The following is a 21,644-nucleotide window of genomic DNA, read 5'->3' on the forward strand; positions in this document are numbered from 1 at the left end:
ACATGACACAGACTGAATGGATACAAAAGATCAAGGATCCAAATGCACACAGCAGAGCAAACATCAGTCATCAGTCTCCTGAATTCAGCAGCATGATTATGATGATGATTGTGGCAAAACAATCACAGTACTCACGACAACAATTTTAAAAAGAAGTAAAATACAATGATGTAACACAAGAACTGGCTTGGATTCTATTAAACTATTAAACAGTGGTACAGTGGTACTGCCCCTTTGTTGAACCAACACTCTAAATGAACAACCTGCTTTAGTTCAATATGTTTTAAAGTTAAAGTTAAGACAGTTGGTTAAATGTCTCATTCATGTTTTCATGTTGGGATTTCTTTGGGTGGTGTTTATGATCGTCCCCCGTCAATCACACTCACTGTCTTCATAATGTGTCAGTCCTTCAGAAAATGTTCACACATCACATCTTTCAAGTGCTACCTGATGGGTGTTCGTAGTAAAAATGAGAGTAGAATGGAACATAATAGACTGTGGCACAATTAAGTCGGGAGCGCCGCCCGCCTGTCTGCACAATATCACAAACTCTGCACAATATCACTAACTCTGCACAATATCACTAACTGCACAATATCACAAACTCTGCACAATATCACTAACTGCACAATATCACAAACTCTGCACAATATCACTAACTCTGCACAATATCACAAACTTTGCACAAACTGCACAATATCACTAACTGCACAATATCACAAACTCTGCACAATATCACTAACTCTTCACAAACTCTGCACAATATCACAAACTCTGCACAAACTCTGCACAATATCACAAACTCTGCACAATATCACTAACTCTGCACAATATCACAAACTTTGCACAAACTGCACAATATCACTAACTGCACAATATCACAAACTCTGCACAATATCACTAACTGCACAATATCACTAACTCTGCACAATATCACAAACTCTGCACAATATCACTAACTCTGCACAATATCACTAACTGCACAATATCACAAACTCTGCACAATATCACTAACTCTGCACAATATCACAAACTTTGCACAAACTGCACAATATCACTAACTGCACAATATCACAAACTCTGCACAATATCACTAACTCTTCACAAACTCTGCACAATATCACAAACTCTGCACAAACTCTGCACAATATCACAAACTCTGCACAATATCACTAACTCTGCACAATATCACAAACTTTGCACAAACTGCACAATATCACTAACTGCACAATATCACAAACTCTGCACAATATCACTAACTGCACAATATCACTAACTCTGCACAATATCACTAACTCTGCACAATATCACTAACTCTTCACAAACTCTGCACAATATCACTAACTGCACACTATCACTAACTCTGCACAATATCACTAACTGCACAATATCACTAACTCTGCACAATATCACTAACTCTGTACAATATCACTAACTGTACAATATCACTAACTCTGGGCTGAGCCGATTGTCCCCTGTGAAGAAGAACATGACCTGTCCTCTTAAACAGTGATGCAAAGAACAGACAGACAGGACTCTTCTGGTGCTGCTGGGGTCGCTCGGCTTCGATGACAGTGGGAATAAAATCACTTCTCTTGTGGCAAAACTGCAGGAGCGCTGTGATGTCTATAATCATAAGAGTAATTGTCAGCAGTATTGTTACCATCAGAATATTTCACAGCCAAGTAGAGTAAAACTGATATATACACCTCTAATATATAATAATCTAAGATTGTGTTTTTGTCTATTTGAATCATCCGAATTTGTAAAATGTAGCAGAATGCTTTTCAAAGGGAGGATGAGGGAAGCCCCGTGTTGTTGGCTGTTAGATGCGACAGCTACCAGGTACTGTGGTATAAACAGTCTCCCAAAATCTGCTGATATTTATATTGTCCCATAGTAAGTGGGATACTATTTGTGAGCCACTCCGATCGACTGGAGGTGTGGCTTTAAGTGTGTGTCATTCTAATGGGAGTTTAAAATGTGGCGAGATGCGACCGACAGAAGAAACATATGAGAAAAAGAGAGACGCAAAGGCAAAAGGCAGAGCAACTTCAATGGCCATCACCTCCCGCCAACAAACACCACACAGCTGGTCTGTTGGTTTATGGGACAGCTTCATCAGAGGGCCATAAATCTTACCAGGACTCCTTTTAGGGGCTTTTGTCCGTCTTTGCTCAAAGCCGCCGAAGCTGCCCTCCTCGAAGACAATAAATAGTCTTTAGACGGCATTGATCTGGCCTCTTCTCTTAACTCTTGGCACAGTTAGGAAGGCCAACAAGAAATGCCAGCAAACAAGAACAAACTGAGCAAGAGCGTTTGGTTTTCTTGTGTAATTCAGCAGGGGCCGTCCAAACAAAACGCTTTCAGTTTGACACCGTAGATTCATTCACACACAGCCAACTCATTTATCCTGGGGGACAAATGGATCGGCTCATTGTCAGTCTTGCTGTTCAGCCCCTCACGGTTTTCTCAGCTGTGAAGTAATTGTTGCAGAAACCTGTGAGGTACTTTCCTCCACCTGACGGAGCATTCTCTGGTACTGCAGTGAGCCTGCAGTACCAGTGTCGCATGGGGGTCGGGAACAGTGCCCATGGACTGGCAGACCGGGGTGGTGGTTCCCATCTTCAAGAAGGGGGACCGGAGAGTGTGCTCGAACTATCGTGGTATCACACTGCTCAGCCTCCCGGGAAAAGCTTATGCCAGGGTGCTGGAGAGGAGCCTCCGACCGCTTGTTGAACCTCAGATTCAAGACGAACAGTGCGGATTCCGTCCTGGTCGTGGAACAGTGGACCAGCTCTTTACCCTCGCAAGATTACTGGAGGGGTCCTGGGAGTTTGCCCAACCAGTTTACATGTGCTTTGTAGACCTGGAGAAGGCTTTCGACCGGGTCCCTCGGGGGTTTTTGTGGGGGGTGCTGCGGGAGTATGGGGTGCCGGACCCGTTGGCACGGGCCATCCGGTCTCTGTACGCCTGCAGTAGGAGCTGTGTTCGTCTCCTCGGTAGTAAGTCAGACACGTTCCCGGTGGGTGTTGGCCTCCGCCAGGGCTGCCCTTTATCACCGGTCCTGTTCGTGACCTTCATGGACAGGATATCTAGGCGCAGCCAGGGGGCGGAGAGGATCCGGTTCGGGAGTCTCGGGATCGCCTCTCTGCTGTTTGCGGATGATGTGGTCCTGTTTGCCTCCTCGGACCGTGACCTCCAGCATTCACTGGGGCGTTTTGCAGCCGAGTGCGAAGCGGCAGGGATGAGAGTTAGCACCTCCAAATCTGAGGCCATGGTGCTCTGCCGGAAACCGGCGGATTGCTCCCTCCAGGTGGGGACAAACTGCCTACCCCAAGCGAAGGAGTTCAAGTATCTCGGGGTCTTGTTCACGAGTGAGGGTAAGGTGGAGCGGGAGATCGATAGGCGGATCGGTGCGGCTGCAGCAGTAAAACAGGCGCTGTACCGGTCTGTCTTGGTGAAGAGGGAGCTGAGCCTGAAGGCAAAGCTCTCCATTTACTGGTTGGTCTACGTTCCAACCCTCACCTATGGTCACGAACTCTGGGTCGTGACCGAAAGAACGAGATCTCGGATACAAGCGGCCGAAATGAGCTTCCTCCGTAGGGTGGCCGGGCTCAGCCTTAGAGATAGGGTAAGGAGCTCGGACATCAGGGGGGAGCTTGGAGTCGAGTCGCTGCTCCTTCGTGTCGAAAGGAGTCAGCTGAGGTGGTTCGGGCATCTAGTCAGGATGCCTCCTGGACGCCTCCCATTAGAGGTTTTCCGGGCACGTCCAACTGGTAGGAGGCCCCGGGGAAGACCGAGGACACGCTGGAGGGATTATATCTCCCGGCTGGCCTTGGAACACCTCGGGATCCCCCAGAATGAGCTGGAAAGTGCTGCGGGTGAGAGGGAGGCCTGGGTCGGCCTGCTGAACCTGCTGCCACCGCGACCCGACCCCGGATAAGCGGGTGATAATGGATGGATGGATGGATGCAGTGAGCCCACACCCAGGTCTCTGGATGTGGGCTCACTGCTGTACCAGAAGACACCCAGAGACACCCAGACATTACATTACTTCAGCTGACGCTTTTATCCAAAGCGACTTACATTCACACACCGTAGAACAGCTGCGGGGAGCAATTCAGGGTTAAGTGTCTTGCTCAAGGACACATTGACATGGGCTAGCAGAGCCGGGGACTGCAGATCCTCTGATTGAAGGACGGACCTGCTAACCACTGAGCCACAGACACACACCTAGAGACACACCCAGAGAACCAGAGACACCCAAAGACAAACCCAGACACACCCAAAGACACACCCAGACACACACAGACCTAAAGCCACCCAGAGACACACTCAGACACCCAGAGACACACCCATAGACACCCAGAGACACACCTAGAGAAACCCCTAAAGACACCTAGAGACACACCTAGAGACACCCCTAAAGACACCTAGAGACACACCTAAAGACAACCAGAGACACACCCAGAGACACACTCAAAGACACCCAGAGACACACCTAGAGACACCCAGAGACACACCCAGAGATACACTCATAGACACCCAGAGACACACCCATCGACACCCATAGACACACCTAAAGACACCTAGAGACACACCCAGAGACACATTCAAAGACACCCAGAGACACACCTAGAGACACCCATAGACACACTCAAAGACACCCAGAGACACACCTAGAGACACCTAAAGACACCCCTAGAGACACCCATAGACACCCAGAGACACACCTAGAGACACCCAGAGACACACCTAGAGACAGCCAGAGACACACTCAAAGACACACCTAGAGACACCCAGAGACACCTAAAGACACCCAGAGACACACCCAGAGACACACTCAAAGACACCCAGAGACAGACCTAGAGACACACCTAGAGACACCCAGAGACACACCTAAAGACACCCAGAGACACACTCAAAGACACCCAGAGACACACCTAAAGATACCAAGAGACACACTCAAAGACACACCTAGAGACACCCAGAGACACACCTAAAAGACACCCAGAGACACACTCAAAGACACCCAGAGACACATCTAGAGACACCCAGAGACACACCTAGACACCTAAAGACACCAAGAGACACACCTAAAGACACACCTAGAGACACATAGAGACACCCAGACACACACACACAGAGACCTAAAGCCACCCAGAGACACCCAAAGACACACCCATCGAAACCCAGAGACACACTCAGACACCCAGAGACACACCAAGACACCCAGACACCCAGAGACACACCAAGACACCCAGAGACACACTCAGACACCCAGAGACACACCTAGAGACACCCAGAGACACACCCATAGAGACCCAGAGACACACTCAGACACCCAGACACACACCCATAGAGACCCAGAGACACACTCAGACACCCAGAGACACACATAGAGACCCCCAGACACACCCAGACACCTAAAGACACACCGAGACACACTCATAGACACACCCATAGACACCCAGAGACACACCCAGACACCCAGAGACACACCCAGAGACACACTCAAAGACACCCAGAGACACACCCAGACACACACCCATAGAGACCCAGAGACACACTCAGACACCCAGAGACACACCTAGAGACCCCCAGACACACCCAGAGACACCTAAAGACACACCGAGACACTTATAGACACACCCATAGACACCCAGAGACACACCCATAGACACCCAGAGACACACCCATAGACACACCCAGACACCCAGAGACACACTCAAAGACACCCAGAGACACACCTAGAGACCCCCAGACACACCCAGAGACACCCAGACACACCCAGAGACACACCTAGAGACCCCCAGACACACCGAGACACACCCATAGACACACTCAAAGACACCCAGAGACACACCTAGAGACACCCAGAGACACCCAGAGACACACCGAGAGACACACCTAGAGACCCCCAGAGACACACCTAGAGACTCCCAGAGACACACCTAGAGACCCCCAGAGACACCCAGAGACACACCTAGAGACCCCCAGACACACCGAGACACACCAATAGACACCCAGAGACACCTAAAGACACACCTAGAGACCCCCAGAGACACCCAGACACACCCAGAGACACACCTAGAGACCCCGAGACACACCGAGACACACCCATAGACACACTCAAAGACACCGAGAGACACACTGGGATTTTCAAAACAGACCTTTTCAGTTCAGGCCATATAACCTAAACGTTATTTATTTGACCTATTTATTCAGCTTTTAAAATGTTAAATGTCCATGTTATAGCTGAAAATATTCATAATTCCTTCAATATAAATCAAATTTTCTTTTCACTGTAAAAGAGATGCAGATATTTAACATGTACATTCAATTGTAAATGTTGTACATTTTAAGCATGTTAAACAATTTAAAAAAATGTTATGCATAAAATATATATATATATAAAAATAAAAAAAACATTAAAAAAATTGTTACCGTCCAAATGCTCTGAGAAATGAAAACACTTTAAAAAGGTTAAGTTGTTTCTCAGTGTCGAAGAGATCAAACTCCTCATCAACCAAACATTTTGCGAGAAATATTAACCATCCATCCATCCATCCATTTTCAATACCGCTTATCCTCATTAGGGTCGCGGGGGCGCTGGAGCCTATCCCAGCTGACATAGGGCGAAGGCAGGGGACACCCTGGACAGGCCGCCAGTCCATCGAGGGCGGCCGCCAGTCCATCGAGTCCTTCTGATGTTATGGTTCACAGACCAGTCTCCCCTCTCTCTTTGTTCTGCACATCTCCAGCAGAACAACCTTCCTGACCCGCACCGGTCTGCTTAAAGGCCCTTCCACTGAGCAGTCTCCTTCTCCTCCGTCATGCTGCTACACCTTTCAGCAGTCCAATATTAACCAATCATCCTCAAAATACCATGATTCTCATAGAATACTTTCAAGCCATCTCCAAAGCATGTATCTGTGAGGAAGTGAATTTGATCATACAAGGGCCTTTTTAAACACAGACTTGTCCTCCGGTGCCCACATCCAGTGCGCTAAAGAGGTTCTCGTGCCGACGCTCCAGCCGGCTTTCCCTTCATATCGTCACCTACTCTACATTTCCTCTTCTCTGCTGTTTCTGGCACGGTGCTCGGAGGAAAACACAGAGATCAAACAAGCGGTCACATGAGAAATGAGAGCGGTGCTCTGTGTCGGCCCTGCGCTCGCCCACCGGAGTCGCTAGCCTGGGGAGGATCAAACACCTGGCATTTGTCAACCCACATCCCCTTTACAACCGGCCCGACCCCCAGCCTCAGTATGGGTAAACTTAAAAAGGCATTTACATACAGCGCAGACAAAAACACGGATTCTGCTTGTGCTAAGTAATAACTCCCCTGGCTAAACGAGCTGCCCCTAAGGAGAAAGATACACAAAGACCCACGCTTTATACAAGCGTTAGAGAATAGAAATGAAAACACCATCGCATAAAAGAAAGTTGCTCAAAGCACGGGGATTTAGACCTTTCTCCCACAAACGCTCACCCTCTTTCTTCTCTCAAAAGCTAAAAGGATTAAAGGGGAACTCTGTTCTATTCACTGCAGCGTCTCCCCTTTCTCCTCAGGTGTTGTAAAACCATAAATCTTTCTCGTCGACTATTTGGCTTTAAAACAGCCCGTCTTTATGGGGAGCTTCTCCACCAAATGTGCGTGGACCAGGCAACCCAGTCGAATGTCAGCCTATTCATGAGAGCAGCCACTGTAGACAAGACGTTTTCTAATCCTGCTCTTGATGTGGAGCTGAGAGGAATACTTGAGCACATTCTACATCCACATCCATCAATTACCTCCTTTGCCAAATGCAAGTGTAATACATCTGTGATTTGCTGTTAATAGGGCAACAAAACTGCATCTTGTCAATATCCTGCACCAGTTTTGACCACTTCCTGTTTGGCCACCCAGATGAATGCAGCTGAACTAATTAATGATGGCCACCCCTTCTTCCCCCTCCCAGCCCCCTGGAGTCACCCGGACTCCCATTACAGAAGCTTCTCTCTCTGTTGGTCATTTGATTTTTATAGGGCTTCCCTCTTTCCACAACCTTTCCCTTCACTATTTTTTTTGTAAAATGTCCAACGTGTAAGAACTCTTACACTCTTGGGTTTTGATAACAATTAGAAAGAAGTTATACTTACATCTGATTTGGTAGACTGGTCCTCCATATCTGAGTCATTGAGGTCCACCAAGTCCCGGAATGGCGGCAGTGTTGACACCTTCCTGCGGTCCGCCTCGTCAACCTCTGGTCGCAGTTTGCTTGTTCGCCCCTGCGATCTATCCTTCAAGAGACTCTTATCCAAATGTTGCGAGTCTGACCCCGATGGCTGCTTCCCTGATAGGTCAACAAATCCCTTTTTACGTTTTTTGGTCACATGCTCATCACCATCGGGAGCTGACAGACGCTTGTTTAGCGCTGACCCGTGGGTCGTCCCCTCAGTCCGATGCTCCTTGGACAAAGACTTGGGTTCCTTGAAGCCCATTTTAGGATTGATATCTCTTAGGGGCTGGTTCTCTTTGGGTTTCCTGGAAGGTTCTTTGGGGGCTTTGCTGGGTTCCCAGCCGGAGTCTCTGAAGGCACTTTTGGGCTCTTTCAAGTCTTTTGGAGGCTTGTCTTTGTGGTCCTTAGAGGGCTTGTGGAGTTTGGAGAAGCTGCTGCTGTTGGTGCTGGTGGTTGTGGCGGTGGTCAGAAGGGTGATACCGCTTCCCTTGGAGCTGTCCTGTGAATTGAAGCCAACACCTGAGAAAGAGCCTTCATTGTACGAACACATCCTCCAGAACAAAAGGCATTGAAACAATGAGCAACAGGTTTAGATTCCGTGGTAGTCCAAATCATGATATACGAACTGCATGATGGCAAGTTCAGTCAGGTCTGAAACAAAACAGAAGGCCTTCTACCCAACATTTAGGGTGTTAGAGCAGAATTACACAGAATCATCTAAGCTACAGAAGAATAAACTTCAGCTCAAAGGATTAAGGAGTGGGGTAGAGGGAAATCCCACTTTAGGTCAGTGGGCAAACATAAAAGGGCAAGCCCATAATTAGCTACTGAGGAATACAGTTGCCTGAGGAGGTTATGGGCTTTTTTATTGCTGTGATAATAACTGATATAAGAAAGTACCACTGAAAAACATTTTGGGTTGAAATCTCAGCATTCAGGAGTAAACATGTCTCCTTATAATGTTGTCCTCTTGCTCTTCGTGTGGCGCTGCCTTTGGACTCCACTAGACTGCATGTAGTACTTCTAAAATGCCAAATAACAGTGAGTAAAAAACAGGCAGCAAGGTCAACTGAAGATTAATCTTCTGCCTTTTACACAAGAGTAAACATGCATGCCACCCTGCAGTTTGGCCTTACCGCCTGTGAAAAGCGGTCTATTCTTAAAAACATCTATGGGCTTAAAGAGCAAACTCAGGACTTCTTTTGAACCGTGCTGTTCAGTGGGGTGAGGGGGCCTTTTCAGCAGCCACATGCGCACCCTTAAAAGTGGAACGGAGGGCAATGGGGAGAAAAGGAGGAAATGCATTCCTTCCAACGACGGGGGCCATTTGTCCTGGGTCCCACCTCCAGCCCCCTTGTCAATATTTCATCAATGCAGTAAACCCATTAAAGCAGTCTAGACGACGGGGGTGTGTCACAACTTTGGCCAACCAGCTCTGAAACCTTTCATTAGGTGCATCTGTCGGTGACCCCGGGACCCCAGGGCGTAAAGCTGTCGGCTCGTTTCTAAACTCCAGCGGACTCCTCCGCTGCAGTGAAGCCGTCTCCCTCCCGGGGAAGCCCAACATTAAACTGCTTTAGTGCTCTGGAGGGGACGCAGGGCCTCTGCTGCCATCAACATGGAGGAGATCACTAAAGTGCCACTTTTTAACAGACCTTTCAGCACCGTGACATTGGCAGGTTAGCAGGTGACCTAAGCTCATGTAAATCACTGAAGGGGTTATAATAATAATGATGCTGTCAGAACTGAAAGCACATCAGAATTACAATCAACAGTTACAGAATTATGTTTTACTTTCTAGGAATGTATTATTTTCAGGTGAATAAGGGGTCTGGACCTTATTTACATTACGATTTCTTATTATAGCTTAGACTACCCTGCAGTATATAAAGTATAATAAAGTCATTCAAATGAGCCCCACCTTTCCCAGCTGCAACATTTAATCGTTAAACACATTATTATACATAGAACTGATATTCTGAAATGGGCCATATAGTTATGATTATTATATTAATATCTAATGTGTTCTAATAGTAGTGCAATAATTCTATATAAATAAATATAATGGAGAAAGAGGGGGCAGGGGGTGAGAGTGTGTTTGATGAATTACTTGAGGCGCAAGAGGGCGCGCACACACACACACACACACACACACACACACACACACACACAACCTGGCTCTTAAATGACTCCATTTAAATGGCCTAAAAATAACACATAAAAGGGAAACATCATGCCGGCTTATTGACGTACATGATTTAGTGCTGCCAGGATAATGTCTCATAGCTCACCTGTAGCTTCTAGGCCCGACATGTATGCCTTCTCTCTTCTCCCATCCCTTCCTTTGATTGTCTTTACTTATTGTAAACACACGGTTTTGTGTAAAACATATGAAGTTCTTAAAAAGGACATATGAATAAAAAGCAGAATAGGGGCCCTGTCTAACCTACAGGTCATCAAAAATTCAAAGCATGTCTCAAAGTCTTGGAAGTCTTTGAACCTGACAAATGTGTGGGGGATTAGGACCTGGATACTTTAATGGGGTAACAGGTTTCAGAGCTGGTGGGGCTGAGAGTGGACACAAAGAAGACGGTTGTCTAACTCCAGACAAGTACCTGGAAACAACACTGACCTTTGACCCATGGAAGCTTTTGCTCTTCTTTGGATCAGAGAAGGTGGATGTCAGTGAGCTGTTGGGAAGCGTAGGCAGCTTCAGGTGCTGGCCGAACAGGGAGGTGGAGCCCTCCTGCATTACCATCACCTGCCAGAGGAACAGCAGCAAACCACAATCAGAGGATTCAGTTTGAAAGCTGAACAGTGGGACTGGGTATCAAACTTAAAGGTTTTTGATACTGGACGAGATCCGAAAGGATTTAAGTTGTTATTGACTGATCAGATTGGTGTATTGAGAGGCAGTAGCAAAGACTTACACCACTTTTGTATTCTATATTCATTCATAGCATTTCTCCTATATGATATTACACTTCATCTAAAATGAATGCTTCTATTTGACATTGAGGTAAGAGAAGATTTGATGTCAAACTGTGTGTATGAATTGAGCTGGAGTTAGGGTGTGGTTAGCCTAGCTTAGCATTAAGACTAGGCCGAAGCCCTTTGTTTAATCCACTCACTGCTCACTGAGTCTTACTTTTGAGTCTTCTGAACTTCGTTTGTGAGGATCCCGGGTCTGTCAAAGAGAGGACAACAAAGGTTTACAGTTTAATTCTCTAAAAAGCAAAAGCATTTTAGTTAAGCCAAATACTCATTACATTATTAATATCCAAAACGGTGGAACAAGGTGTGGTAAAGGAACTTTGGATTGAATGAAATTGCTCAAAGTTATGTTCTCGGATCTTCAATAGAGAATGTGAGTCTCGATATGGCCAATGTCAGCACTAAAGTCCTTTTTGAGGCTGAGAAGGGGGTGCAGGCCAAAGTAAATAAAGAGCACTTAGCTCCAGCCATAAAACCTCCAGCCTACAGGGGTCCTCTGGCTGAGGACCAACAGACTGACTGAACCCAACGCTGCGGAAGTAACTCGGGCTGTCCTGAGCCGATGCTTAGGATCATACAAGGGCACATTTTAATGGGTCGGTATTAGCTAGATTAAAATCTGATGGATCATTTCTTGACTGCACTCAGCCTGCTCGTTGCAGCACTGTTCTCCTTTAGGACAGAGAGCTTTTCCCTCCACATGAAAATGTGAGAAGGTGAAACATTATGTGGTCAAAAGGAACCGTCAGTCAAATCCTTCTGATGTTATGGTTCACAGACCAGTCTCCCCTCTCTCTTTGTTCTGCACATCTCCAGCAGAACAACCTTCCTGACCCGCACCGGTCTGCTTAAAGGCCCTTCCACTGAGCAGTCTCCTTCTCCTCCGTCATTCTGCTACACCTTTCAGCAGAGTTAGTACACGGGTTACTACCAGATCCTCTTCTCCACCCTCAAAGAACTGGGAGTCTCAGACTGTGCACTTTCCCCTTTTAACATCCTACCTCAAGGGAGGCACTTACATGGAGAGCATCTGTGTTTGAACCTTGTAGTCTTTGGTGGAACGAGCTTCCCATTGACATCAGGACAGCAGAAAGTCTCTACATCTTCCGTCGCAAACTAAAAACACATCTTTTTCGACTATACCTTGAATAGGGAAGGTAGAGCCGTAGTAGCACTTTGTTAGCACTTAAATGTCTCTTACTGATAGCACTTTGTAGTTTAACAGTTGTAAGTCACTTTGGATAAAAGCGTCAGCTAAATCAAATGTAATGTAATGTAGTCTCACAAGTGGAGCCCTTCAGGGTTACATTCTAGGTCCCCTCCTTGGTCCTTCGCTCACATGGCCTTTCCTACTATAGTTATGCTTATGATTCTTTTCCCTGGTCTGAAAGACAGTTGACAGCACAAATCTTTGTATAATTGCCCAGGGCTACTGGCCCATGGCTACTGAACACCGGCGGCTCCTCAACCAAATCAACGGTTTGCTCTTCTGGCTCCACAGTGGTGGAGAGCTCCCCATTGACTTCCGCACAGCAGGAAACTCATCTGTTCACACGGCACGTTGTCCCATAAAAGAGACCGTTCTCCATCGCTCATCGTTTCTAAATGTACTGTAGGATCTGAAGCCGTTGAGCGTGTGGCTGGCTTTGTGTAAAAGCATTGACTAAATTAATGGAATATAACGACGGCAAAGTTGATAAAATTGTCACTTGATGTCAAGCAAAACCAAAACATGGCTGTTGTTGGGTTTGTCCTTCTTGAACAAGTACTTTTGATCAATTTGGTGGGTCACATTTAGTTACAGCTGCTATTTAAAAAGGTGTTTGAGACATATTTTATTAATATTTAGCATTTGATCAGACTGTATATTTGTAATACGATATTAAAAGATCTAGGATTGAGGCCAAAACAAGCCTTATCAGGACATTCCTGGATGCAATTAATGGTAAACGTCCAACTATAGAGAGCTCTGTTGATTTGATCAGCTGATCTAAGTGATACTACATTTGTAGCAATTCATTCTGCTTGTAGAGGTTTCCTAAAACAGTACTAAAGCAAGAAGATCACAGTGATCTGTGTGATTAAACTAACCGCATATTGCAGAACAGTTCTGAAATCTAATGATAATGAAATGCACCAAAGGCTCCCTGAATAAACAATTCAGTCCACATTGAACACATTCATGAAATACAATCTTTGAAACATTTAATAAGAAGAAAGGGCAGAGGCCATGTGTGCCATGTGTAATGTGTTAGACTGTCACCTGAACACCTTCATTGACCCTGGCATGATTAGTCAGCGTGTACTCCCCCACAACACAGACCACTAGAAAAGGTGAAAACTATTGTACTGTATGTTGCCCGTCCCCATCACCCGTGGTTAGGTCATTTTGAGACTAGTTTGTAAAGTGCTGTTGTTTTTCATAGTATATATTGAAAATAAGATTACCAGCCTTATTCTTTAATTATGTACATAATTACAATTACTGTAGTACAAGTTGCAGTATTGCATTGAGAAGTGTCCCTCAAGTCTCCGCCTCCCTCGGACTCCTACCCCTCCGGCTTTCAGCAGCTTCTTACGAAACTCCTCTGTTGGGTTGTTGAAGGTGAGCTTCTCGCAGCGGAGATGATTGACAGGCGGGTGGCCCTCCAGGTGGAGGAACAGGTCGTAATCAAAGCGGACCTTCTTCGGTTCTTCCTGAGGAGAAGTGGTGGTCCACCCACAGAGGGGAAAGAGGAGAACGGTCACAATCAGGACTTAACCAACATTATGTTCACCACCACGATGCTGCACTGCACCTTGAAGGCTGCATTCAGGCTTTTACAAAAGGGCATATTTACAGCTAAGTGTAAATGGACTACTATATCAGACCACTCAAAGGGCTTTGACACTACTCATCATCATTCACCCATTCATACAGTGACGACAGGAGCTATGCAAGGTGCCATCTGCCCATCAGGACCCTAACCTTCATACACTGCAGGAACATTTGGGGTTAAGTGTCTTGCCCAAGGGCACATCCACATGGACTTGCGGAGGTTTGAACCGCCGATCCTCTGACTGAAGGACGACCCCGCTCACCACTGAGCCAGTCGCCCATGTGTGCCAGTTGTGTTGCAAACCTGGCAACCAGGAAATCCCTGCAGTGTCTGACTGAATCATAGATATGGTCTGAATTCAATTCATAGCTTTTAAAATAGTACATCTATTCATTATAAACTATTAATAGTGCATAGTAAAAGTGCTGCATTCACATGTTTACTTCAAGTGATGTGTAAAGACAAACATTATCAGCATAATGTCTGTTCAAGGTGGAGCTTTACATTCTAATTTGTTGCTGGATAGTTTCAATAACAATAATAATATCATAATTGATTTGTTATATTTTTGTCTGTTATAATTTGAATCTGCAACATAACCACCAGTAACATTTGTCAAATAAAGGTAATACTGCAATGTGTTCCTCTGAAGTAGAAGTACACAGTATACAGTTGAGTTGCATATTTCTGGGGTATAATGAGTAAGAAGTAACATAATTCCATACATGATAAATCTATACAATAAGATAAGCCTAACAATTAAATCTGCCTGTGATGTTTTCCCATGTATTTCAGACCATTGAGGAGCTGAGTTTAGGTGTGTGATGCAAATAAAAGCTCAGTGTTCTCCAGAAAGCAGCAACAACGATGACTGAAGCATCAGGACTATCAAACTCTACGGCCCCTTGAATTTATGTACTTCTACATCTTTGAATTGAACCAATATGTCCCCCAAAACCCTAGTTTCAGGGCTGCCTGGTGGTGGAGGTGACTCGTCACGCTGCCCATGGTATGACAATGCCTCTGGTTAAAGTTTGGCATGCTGCATGTCATTCTACTTCTCTCTTCCCTCATTTCATGCAGAGCATTCTACTGTTACACGACCACAGCACACCTGGTGGAACGAGCAGATTAAGGCTTTCAATGAACCCAGTGTTGAAACATACAGTTGGCTGGTGAGTCAAACATGTGAAAATGTACCTTATTTTTGAAGTAAACTTCAATAGGCAATATGAAGCCTGCGTATCCAGACTCCTCCAGTTTGTATGGTGGATCCTTGCACACTGAAATGAAAGAGAGGTTTGCCGTTAGCGAGAGGCCGTGGACCTTCAACACAAGGTGAGTAACGAAAATGTAAAGCAGCTGCCTCCATTCAAACACTGTTGCACAGCAGCGGTGCAGTGTTTGTGTTTTATTAACTCTGCTTCCTCCCCGGAGTCGTTGTGACTTCACGTCTCATAGGGTCCATTGGACCTGGAGGTGTCTGATGCTGGTGAGCCGGCCTCCCATTGGCCCTGCTGATGCCCCGCCCCCCTCCTCTCTACCTCCTTCTGTTTCATGGATTGGAGTTCCATTCATACATTGTCATATTCATGTAATGTGTTTATGTAACTCTGTAACTCTGTTCATCTGGTCACATGACATCTATTCATCTGTCCATCCGGGGAGAGGGATCCTCCTCTGTTGCTCTCCTGAAGGTTTCTTCACTTTTTTCCCTGTGAAAGGTTATTTTTATGTGAGGTCAAAGGTCAGGAATGTCGTATGTGTACAGATTGTAAAGCCCTCTGAGGCAAATTTCTAATTTGTGATATCGGGCTATACAAAATAAACGGAATTGAATTGAATGTGTGTGTGTTGGTGGTTGCTGGGGGACAAAACACACAGTGCTCATCCTTATTAGGATTATCACATTTTCTCACAAAAACCTAGTTTGCGTATTAAAATATATATGCACCTCTGCTTCTAAAACTCTTGTTGCTTAATGAACTGAGCCAGCAAAGCTCATGAGAGCTCATTAGCTCCCATCTCCATCGTCTCTGCTGATATCAATGCAACAACTGTGGTTTAAATTAGGACCTGGGTCTTTAAAGCTTGTGAATCCACCCAGCTGGTGACGGGATGAAGACTCCCCCGAACCCCCTCATCCTCATGGGCCTTTAAAGACAAACAAACCACAAGAGCTCAGGTGTTCTTCCTGGAGGTGTGTGTGTGTGTCAGCCTCTCCCTGTGGACTCGGCAGATAAGTACCAATTAAGTGCATGTATGTGTTTACTGGGAGAACAGATAAAAGCAGGTCTTAGCTCGGTCCTTTAGATAATGCCACTCTGATGCAAAGCATGAATGAAGGTTATTTAAGATGTCACAAGACGTCTGCAGCAACCAGAGGGAGATGTGAACGGGATCTTTCTAGTTCTTAGTTCAAATAAAATTGTATATCTTATTTTGTTATTATCTTATTATAGGATGCATAATAATATTGGCATTGTACCTTCAAAACATACACAGCCCATTATTATTCTACTATATGTTGTTAACACAATAGTCGGTTTCTCAGTTCAGATTCTCATGAGTCCTCATCTTATGTAGTGAGAAGACTCATCAGCATCACCTCATAAAACAATCAGGTCTGGGCACCGAAACCCGCTGTTCAACGGGCATTGTGTTAAATTATTAAAGGCTGTAGTATTGACCGGCTCCAACGTTACTGGCTTTTAAATGGCTACTTTTGAACGTTTTTCTGTAATTTATTAACACCCTGACCAGTCTAACTTTTGATCTGTTTGCCACAGATCTGTTAGCCCCTCCTCTCTTTACCAGCGGTACCTGAAGACAGCGAATCAGCAGAGGACAAAGGACAGGAAGACAGAGGACAGGAGGACAGAGAACAGAGAACAGAAGACAGGAGGACAGAGGACAGAAGATAGAAGACAGGAGGACAGAGAACAGAAAGACAGAGGACAGAGAACAGAGAACAGAATACAGGAGGACAGAGAACAGAAAGACAGAGGACAGGAGGACAGAGAACAGGAGGACAGAGGACAGAAGGACAGGAAGACAGAGGACAGAGAACAGGAGGACAGAAAACAGAGGACTGAGGACAGAAAACAGGAGGACAGAGGACAGGAGGACAGAGAACAGGAAGACAGAGGACAGAGGACAGAAGACAGGAAGACAGAGGACAGGAGGACAGAGGACAGGAGAACAGGAAGACAGAGGTCCGAGGACAGAAGACAGGAGGACAGAGAACAGGAAGACAGAGAACAGAAAACAGAGGACTGAGGACAGAAAACAGGAGGACAGAGAACAGGAAGACAGAGGACCGAGGACAGAAGACAGGAAGACAGAGGACAGGAGGACAGAGGACAGGAGAACAGGAAGACAGAGGTCCGAGGACAGAAGACAGGAAGACAGAGGACAGAGAACAGGAGGACAGGAAGACAGAAGACAGAGGACAGAGAACAGGAGGACAGAGGACAGGAAGGCAGAGGACAGAGAACAGGAGGACAGAGGACAGGAAGACAGAAGACAGGACAGAGAACAGGAGGACAGGAAGGCAGAGGACAGGAGGACAGAAGACAGGAGGACAGAAGACAGGAAGACAGAGGACAGAAGACAGAGGACAGGAAGACAGAAGACAGGAAGGCAGAGGACCGTGGACAGAAGACAGGAGGACAGGAAGACAGAAGTACGAGGACAGAAGACAGAGGACAGGAAGACAGAGAACAGGAGGACAGAAGAGAGGAGGACAGAAGACAGAGGACAGAGAACAGGAAGACAGAGGACCGTGGACAGAAGACAGGAGGACAGGAAGACAGAAGAAAGGAAGACAAAAAATGAACATGGCTTCAGTTTACCAAGTAATCAATATGCTAGGTAATGACAAACAGTGTTGGGAAAGTTCACTTTCTGAACTAGTTCAGTTCATAGTTCACACATTTTAAAATGAACTAGTTCAGTTCATAATTCAACATTTTGAACTAAGTTCACAGCTCCATGAACTAGTTGAGTTATTTTTTTCAATATGTTGCAGCTATAATTGAAATCTCTATCTGTCTGCAATACCGCTCTTGTCCTCTACGCCACTCGGCGCTCTCACACTTGCCAGACAAAGGGCTGAAACGTTCAGACAACACTGATGACAAAGACGTTCAAAAACAACAGAACGTTTTATGTTTATGTTTCTGGCAGACAATGTTCCCAACCAGCTGCATTCAGGGACCAGCTGAGCTAGGGGTGCATAGTCTTGTTCTCAACTACATTTAACTTCCCTGTTATATGTTTTTGCAAAAAAACGTAGGCACCTTTATTTCCCCTCAAAATTCCCAAAATTCCCGAGCCAAAATTCCCGTGGAAACTTTCCGCCCCTTCCATCCATCCATCCATTATCAGCCGCTTATCCGGGGTCGGGTCGCGGTGGCAGCAGGTTCAGCAGCCCGACCCAGGCTTCCCTCTCACCCGCAACACTTTCCAGCTCATTCTGGGGGATCCCGAGGCGTTCCAAGGCCAGCCGGGAGATAGAATCCCTCCAGCGTGTCCTCGGTCTTCCCCGGGGCCTCCTACCAGTTGGACGTGCCCGGAAAACCTCTAATGGGAGGCGTCCAGGAGGCATCCTGACTAGATGAACCACCTCAGCTGACTCCTTTGGACACGAAGGAGCAGCGACTCGACTCCGAGCTCCCCCCTGATGTCCGAGCTCCTTACCCTATCTCTAAGGCTGAGCCCGGCCACCCTACGGAGGAAGTTCATTTCGGCCGCTTGTATCCGAGAACTTTCCGCCCCTTTGCAACCCTAATCAGAGTCCAGCAACTTCAGCACAATAAGTTACGGTTTCAGGCAAAATGGTACAGTCAGTATCTGTGGCTGCATTGTAGCCCTACATTGAAAAAGGTACTTTGTTTTGAGTGTGTCAAAGCATAACCATCAAAAAGACCACTTTGGAAAAAAGAATGAGATCAAATGGTTTTAGTAATTGAAAAATGTAATTGAAAGCTTTAACCTGCATCCAGCGAGTAAAGCACCATCAAGCTGTAACAACACATGCATTGGAGAAAACACCAGTTAACACCCAACTATGACGTGCAATGGCTAGAACACGGGCAAGGCACTGTCTAATTAAAATTATGATCGATTTAATTAAAATGTTCTAATTTCTTTTGTCTTTTTCACTATACAACTTTTATATATATATATATATATTGGATATAGAATATGCTGTTACACTATATTGGCATTTTAGCAGAACTTTTCTTACTCATTTATGTATTATTATTTATTTGGCGCAGAATACTATTTTCTATTTAAACTAAGGTTTTATTACTGTAATTATGTTTAAATCAGTTTCAAGTTACACAAATGTTAATATATTTTAATAAAGTTGGCCTGTAATATCAACTACGTTTTTTTTATATGGGGAGGGGAGGGGGGGGGGGGGGGAGCTGGCAGTGTTCCTACCAATGCTGAGACCAAAACCTACGCCCTTGGACAGAAGACAGGAGAGTAGGACAGAAGACAGAAGACAGGAAGACAGAAGACAGAACAGAAGACAGGATGACAAGAGGATAGAAAACAGAGAACAGGAAGACAGGAGGACAAGAGGATAGAAGACAGATAACAGGAGGACAGAAGACAGGATGACAAGAGGATAGAGAAGAGGAAGACAGGAGGACGGGAGACAGAGAACAGAAGGACAAGAGGATAGAAGACAGAACAGGAGGACAGAAGACAGGATGACAAGAGGATAGAAGACAGAGAACAGGAAGACAGAAGACAGGAGGACAGAAGACAGGAGGACAAGAGGATAGAAGACAGATAACAGGAGGACAGAAGACAGGAGGACAAGAGGATAGAAGACAGAGAACAGGAAACAGAAGACAGAAGACAGGAGGACAAGAGGATAGAAGACAGAGAACAGGAAGACAGAAGACAGGAGGACAAGAGGATAGAAGACAGAGAACAGGAAACAGAAGACAGAAGACAGGAGGACAAGAGGATAGAAGACAGAGAACAGGAAGACAGAAGACAGGAGGACAAGAGGATAGAAGACAGATAACAGGAGGACAGAAGACAGGAGGACAAGAGGATAGAAGACAGAGAACAGGAAACAGAAGACAGGAGGACAAGAGGATAGAAGACAGAGAACAGGAAACAGAAGACAGGAGGACAGAAGACAGGAGGACAAGAGGATAGAAGACAGAGAACAGGAAGACAGAAGACAGGAGGACAGAAGACAGGAGGACAAGAGGATAGAAGACAGAGAACAGGAAACAGAAGACAGGAGGACAGAAGACAGGAGGACAAGAAGATAGAAGACAGAGAACAGGAAGACAGAAGACAGGAGGACAAGAGGATTGAAGACAGAGAACAGGAGGACAGAAGGACAAGAGGATAGAGAACACAAAGACAGGAGGACAGAAGACAGGATGACAAGAGGATAGAGAACAGGAAGACAGAAGACAGAAGACAGGAGGACAAGAGGATAGAAGACAGATAACAGGAGGACAGAAGACAGGAGGACAAGAGGATAGAAGACAGAGAACAGGAAACAGAAGACAGGAGGACAAGAGGATAGAAGACAGAGAACAGGAAACAGAAGACAGGAGGACAGAAGACAGGAGGACAAGAGGATAGAAGACAGAGAACAGGAAGACAGAAGACAGGAGGACAGAAGACAGGAGGACAAGAGGATAGAAGACAGAGAACAGGAAACAGAAGACAGGAGGACAGAAGACAGGAGGACAAGAAGATAGAAGACAGAGAACAGGAAGACAGAAGACAGGAGGACAAGAGGATTGAAGACAGAGAACAGGAGGACAGAAGGACAAGAGGATAGAGAACACAAAGACAGGAGGACAGAAGACAGGATGACAAGAGGATAGAGAACAGGAAGACAGGAGGATTGAAGACAGAGAACAGGAGGATAGAAGGACAAGAGGATAGAGAACACGAAGACAGGAGGACAGAAGACAGAAGACAGAATACAGGAGGACAGAAGACAGGATGACAAGAGGATAGAGAACAGGAAGACAGGAGGACAGAAGACAGGATGACAAGAGGATAGAGAACAGGAAGACAGGATGACAGAAGACAGGATGACAAGAGGATAGAAAACAGGAAGACAGGAGGACAGAAGGCAGGATGACAAGAGGATAGAAAACAGGAAGACAGGAGGACAAGAGGATTGAAGACAGAGAACAGGAGGACAGAAGGACAAGAGGATAGAGAACACGAAGACAGGAGGACAGAAGACAGAAGACAGAATACAGGAGGACAGAAGACAGGATGACAAGAGGATAGAGAACAGGAAGACAGGAGGATTGAAGACAGGATGACAAGAGGATAGAGAACAGGAAGACAGGAGGACAGAAGACAGGATGACAAGAGGATAGAGAAGAGGAAGACAGGGGGACGGGAGACAGAAGACAGGAGGACAGAAGACAGGAGGACAAGAGGATAGAGAACAGGAAGACAGGAGGACAGAAGACAGGATGACAAGAGGATTGAAGACAGAGAACAGGAGGACAGAAGGACAAGAGGATAGAGAACACGAAGACAGGAGGACAGAAGACAGAAGACAGGATGACAAGAGGATAGAGAACAGGAAGAC

The 21,644-nt window shown here is 45.9% G+C and overlaps 1 protein-coding gene across 2 annotated transcripts in view; it reads right to left on the reverse strand.

The window, feature by feature from the left end:
- Nucleotides 1–21,644, reverse strand: part of mllt3 (MLLT3 super elongation complex subunit) — a 52,892-nt gene that overhangs the window by 7,919 nt on the left and 23,329 nt on the right. For both annotated transcript variants that reach the window (XM_034556586.1, XM_034556585.1), the window contains exons 3-7: nt 15,242–15,324; nt 13,776–13,919; nt 11,377–11,415; nt 10,861–10,989; nt 8,149–8,727 (exon numbers count right to left, since the gene is read on the reverse strand). In XM_034556586.1, coding sequence (XP_034412477.1) covers nt 8,149–8,727; nt 10,861–10,989; nt 11,377–11,415; nt 13,776–13,919; nt 15,242–15,324 — 974 coding nt within the window. The remainder of the gene's footprint in view (nt 1–8,148; nt 8,728–10,860; nt 10,990–11,376; nt 11,416–13,775; nt 13,920–15,241; nt 15,325–21,644) is intronic.

This window comes from Cyclopterus lumpus, chromosome 18 (assembly GCF_009769545.1).
Source record: "Cyclopterus lumpus isolate fCycLum1 chromosome 18, fCycLum1.pri, whole genome shotgun sequence".
NCBI lineage: Eukaryota > Metazoa > Chordata > Actinopteri > Perciformes > Cyclopteridae > Cyclopterus > Cyclopterus lumpus.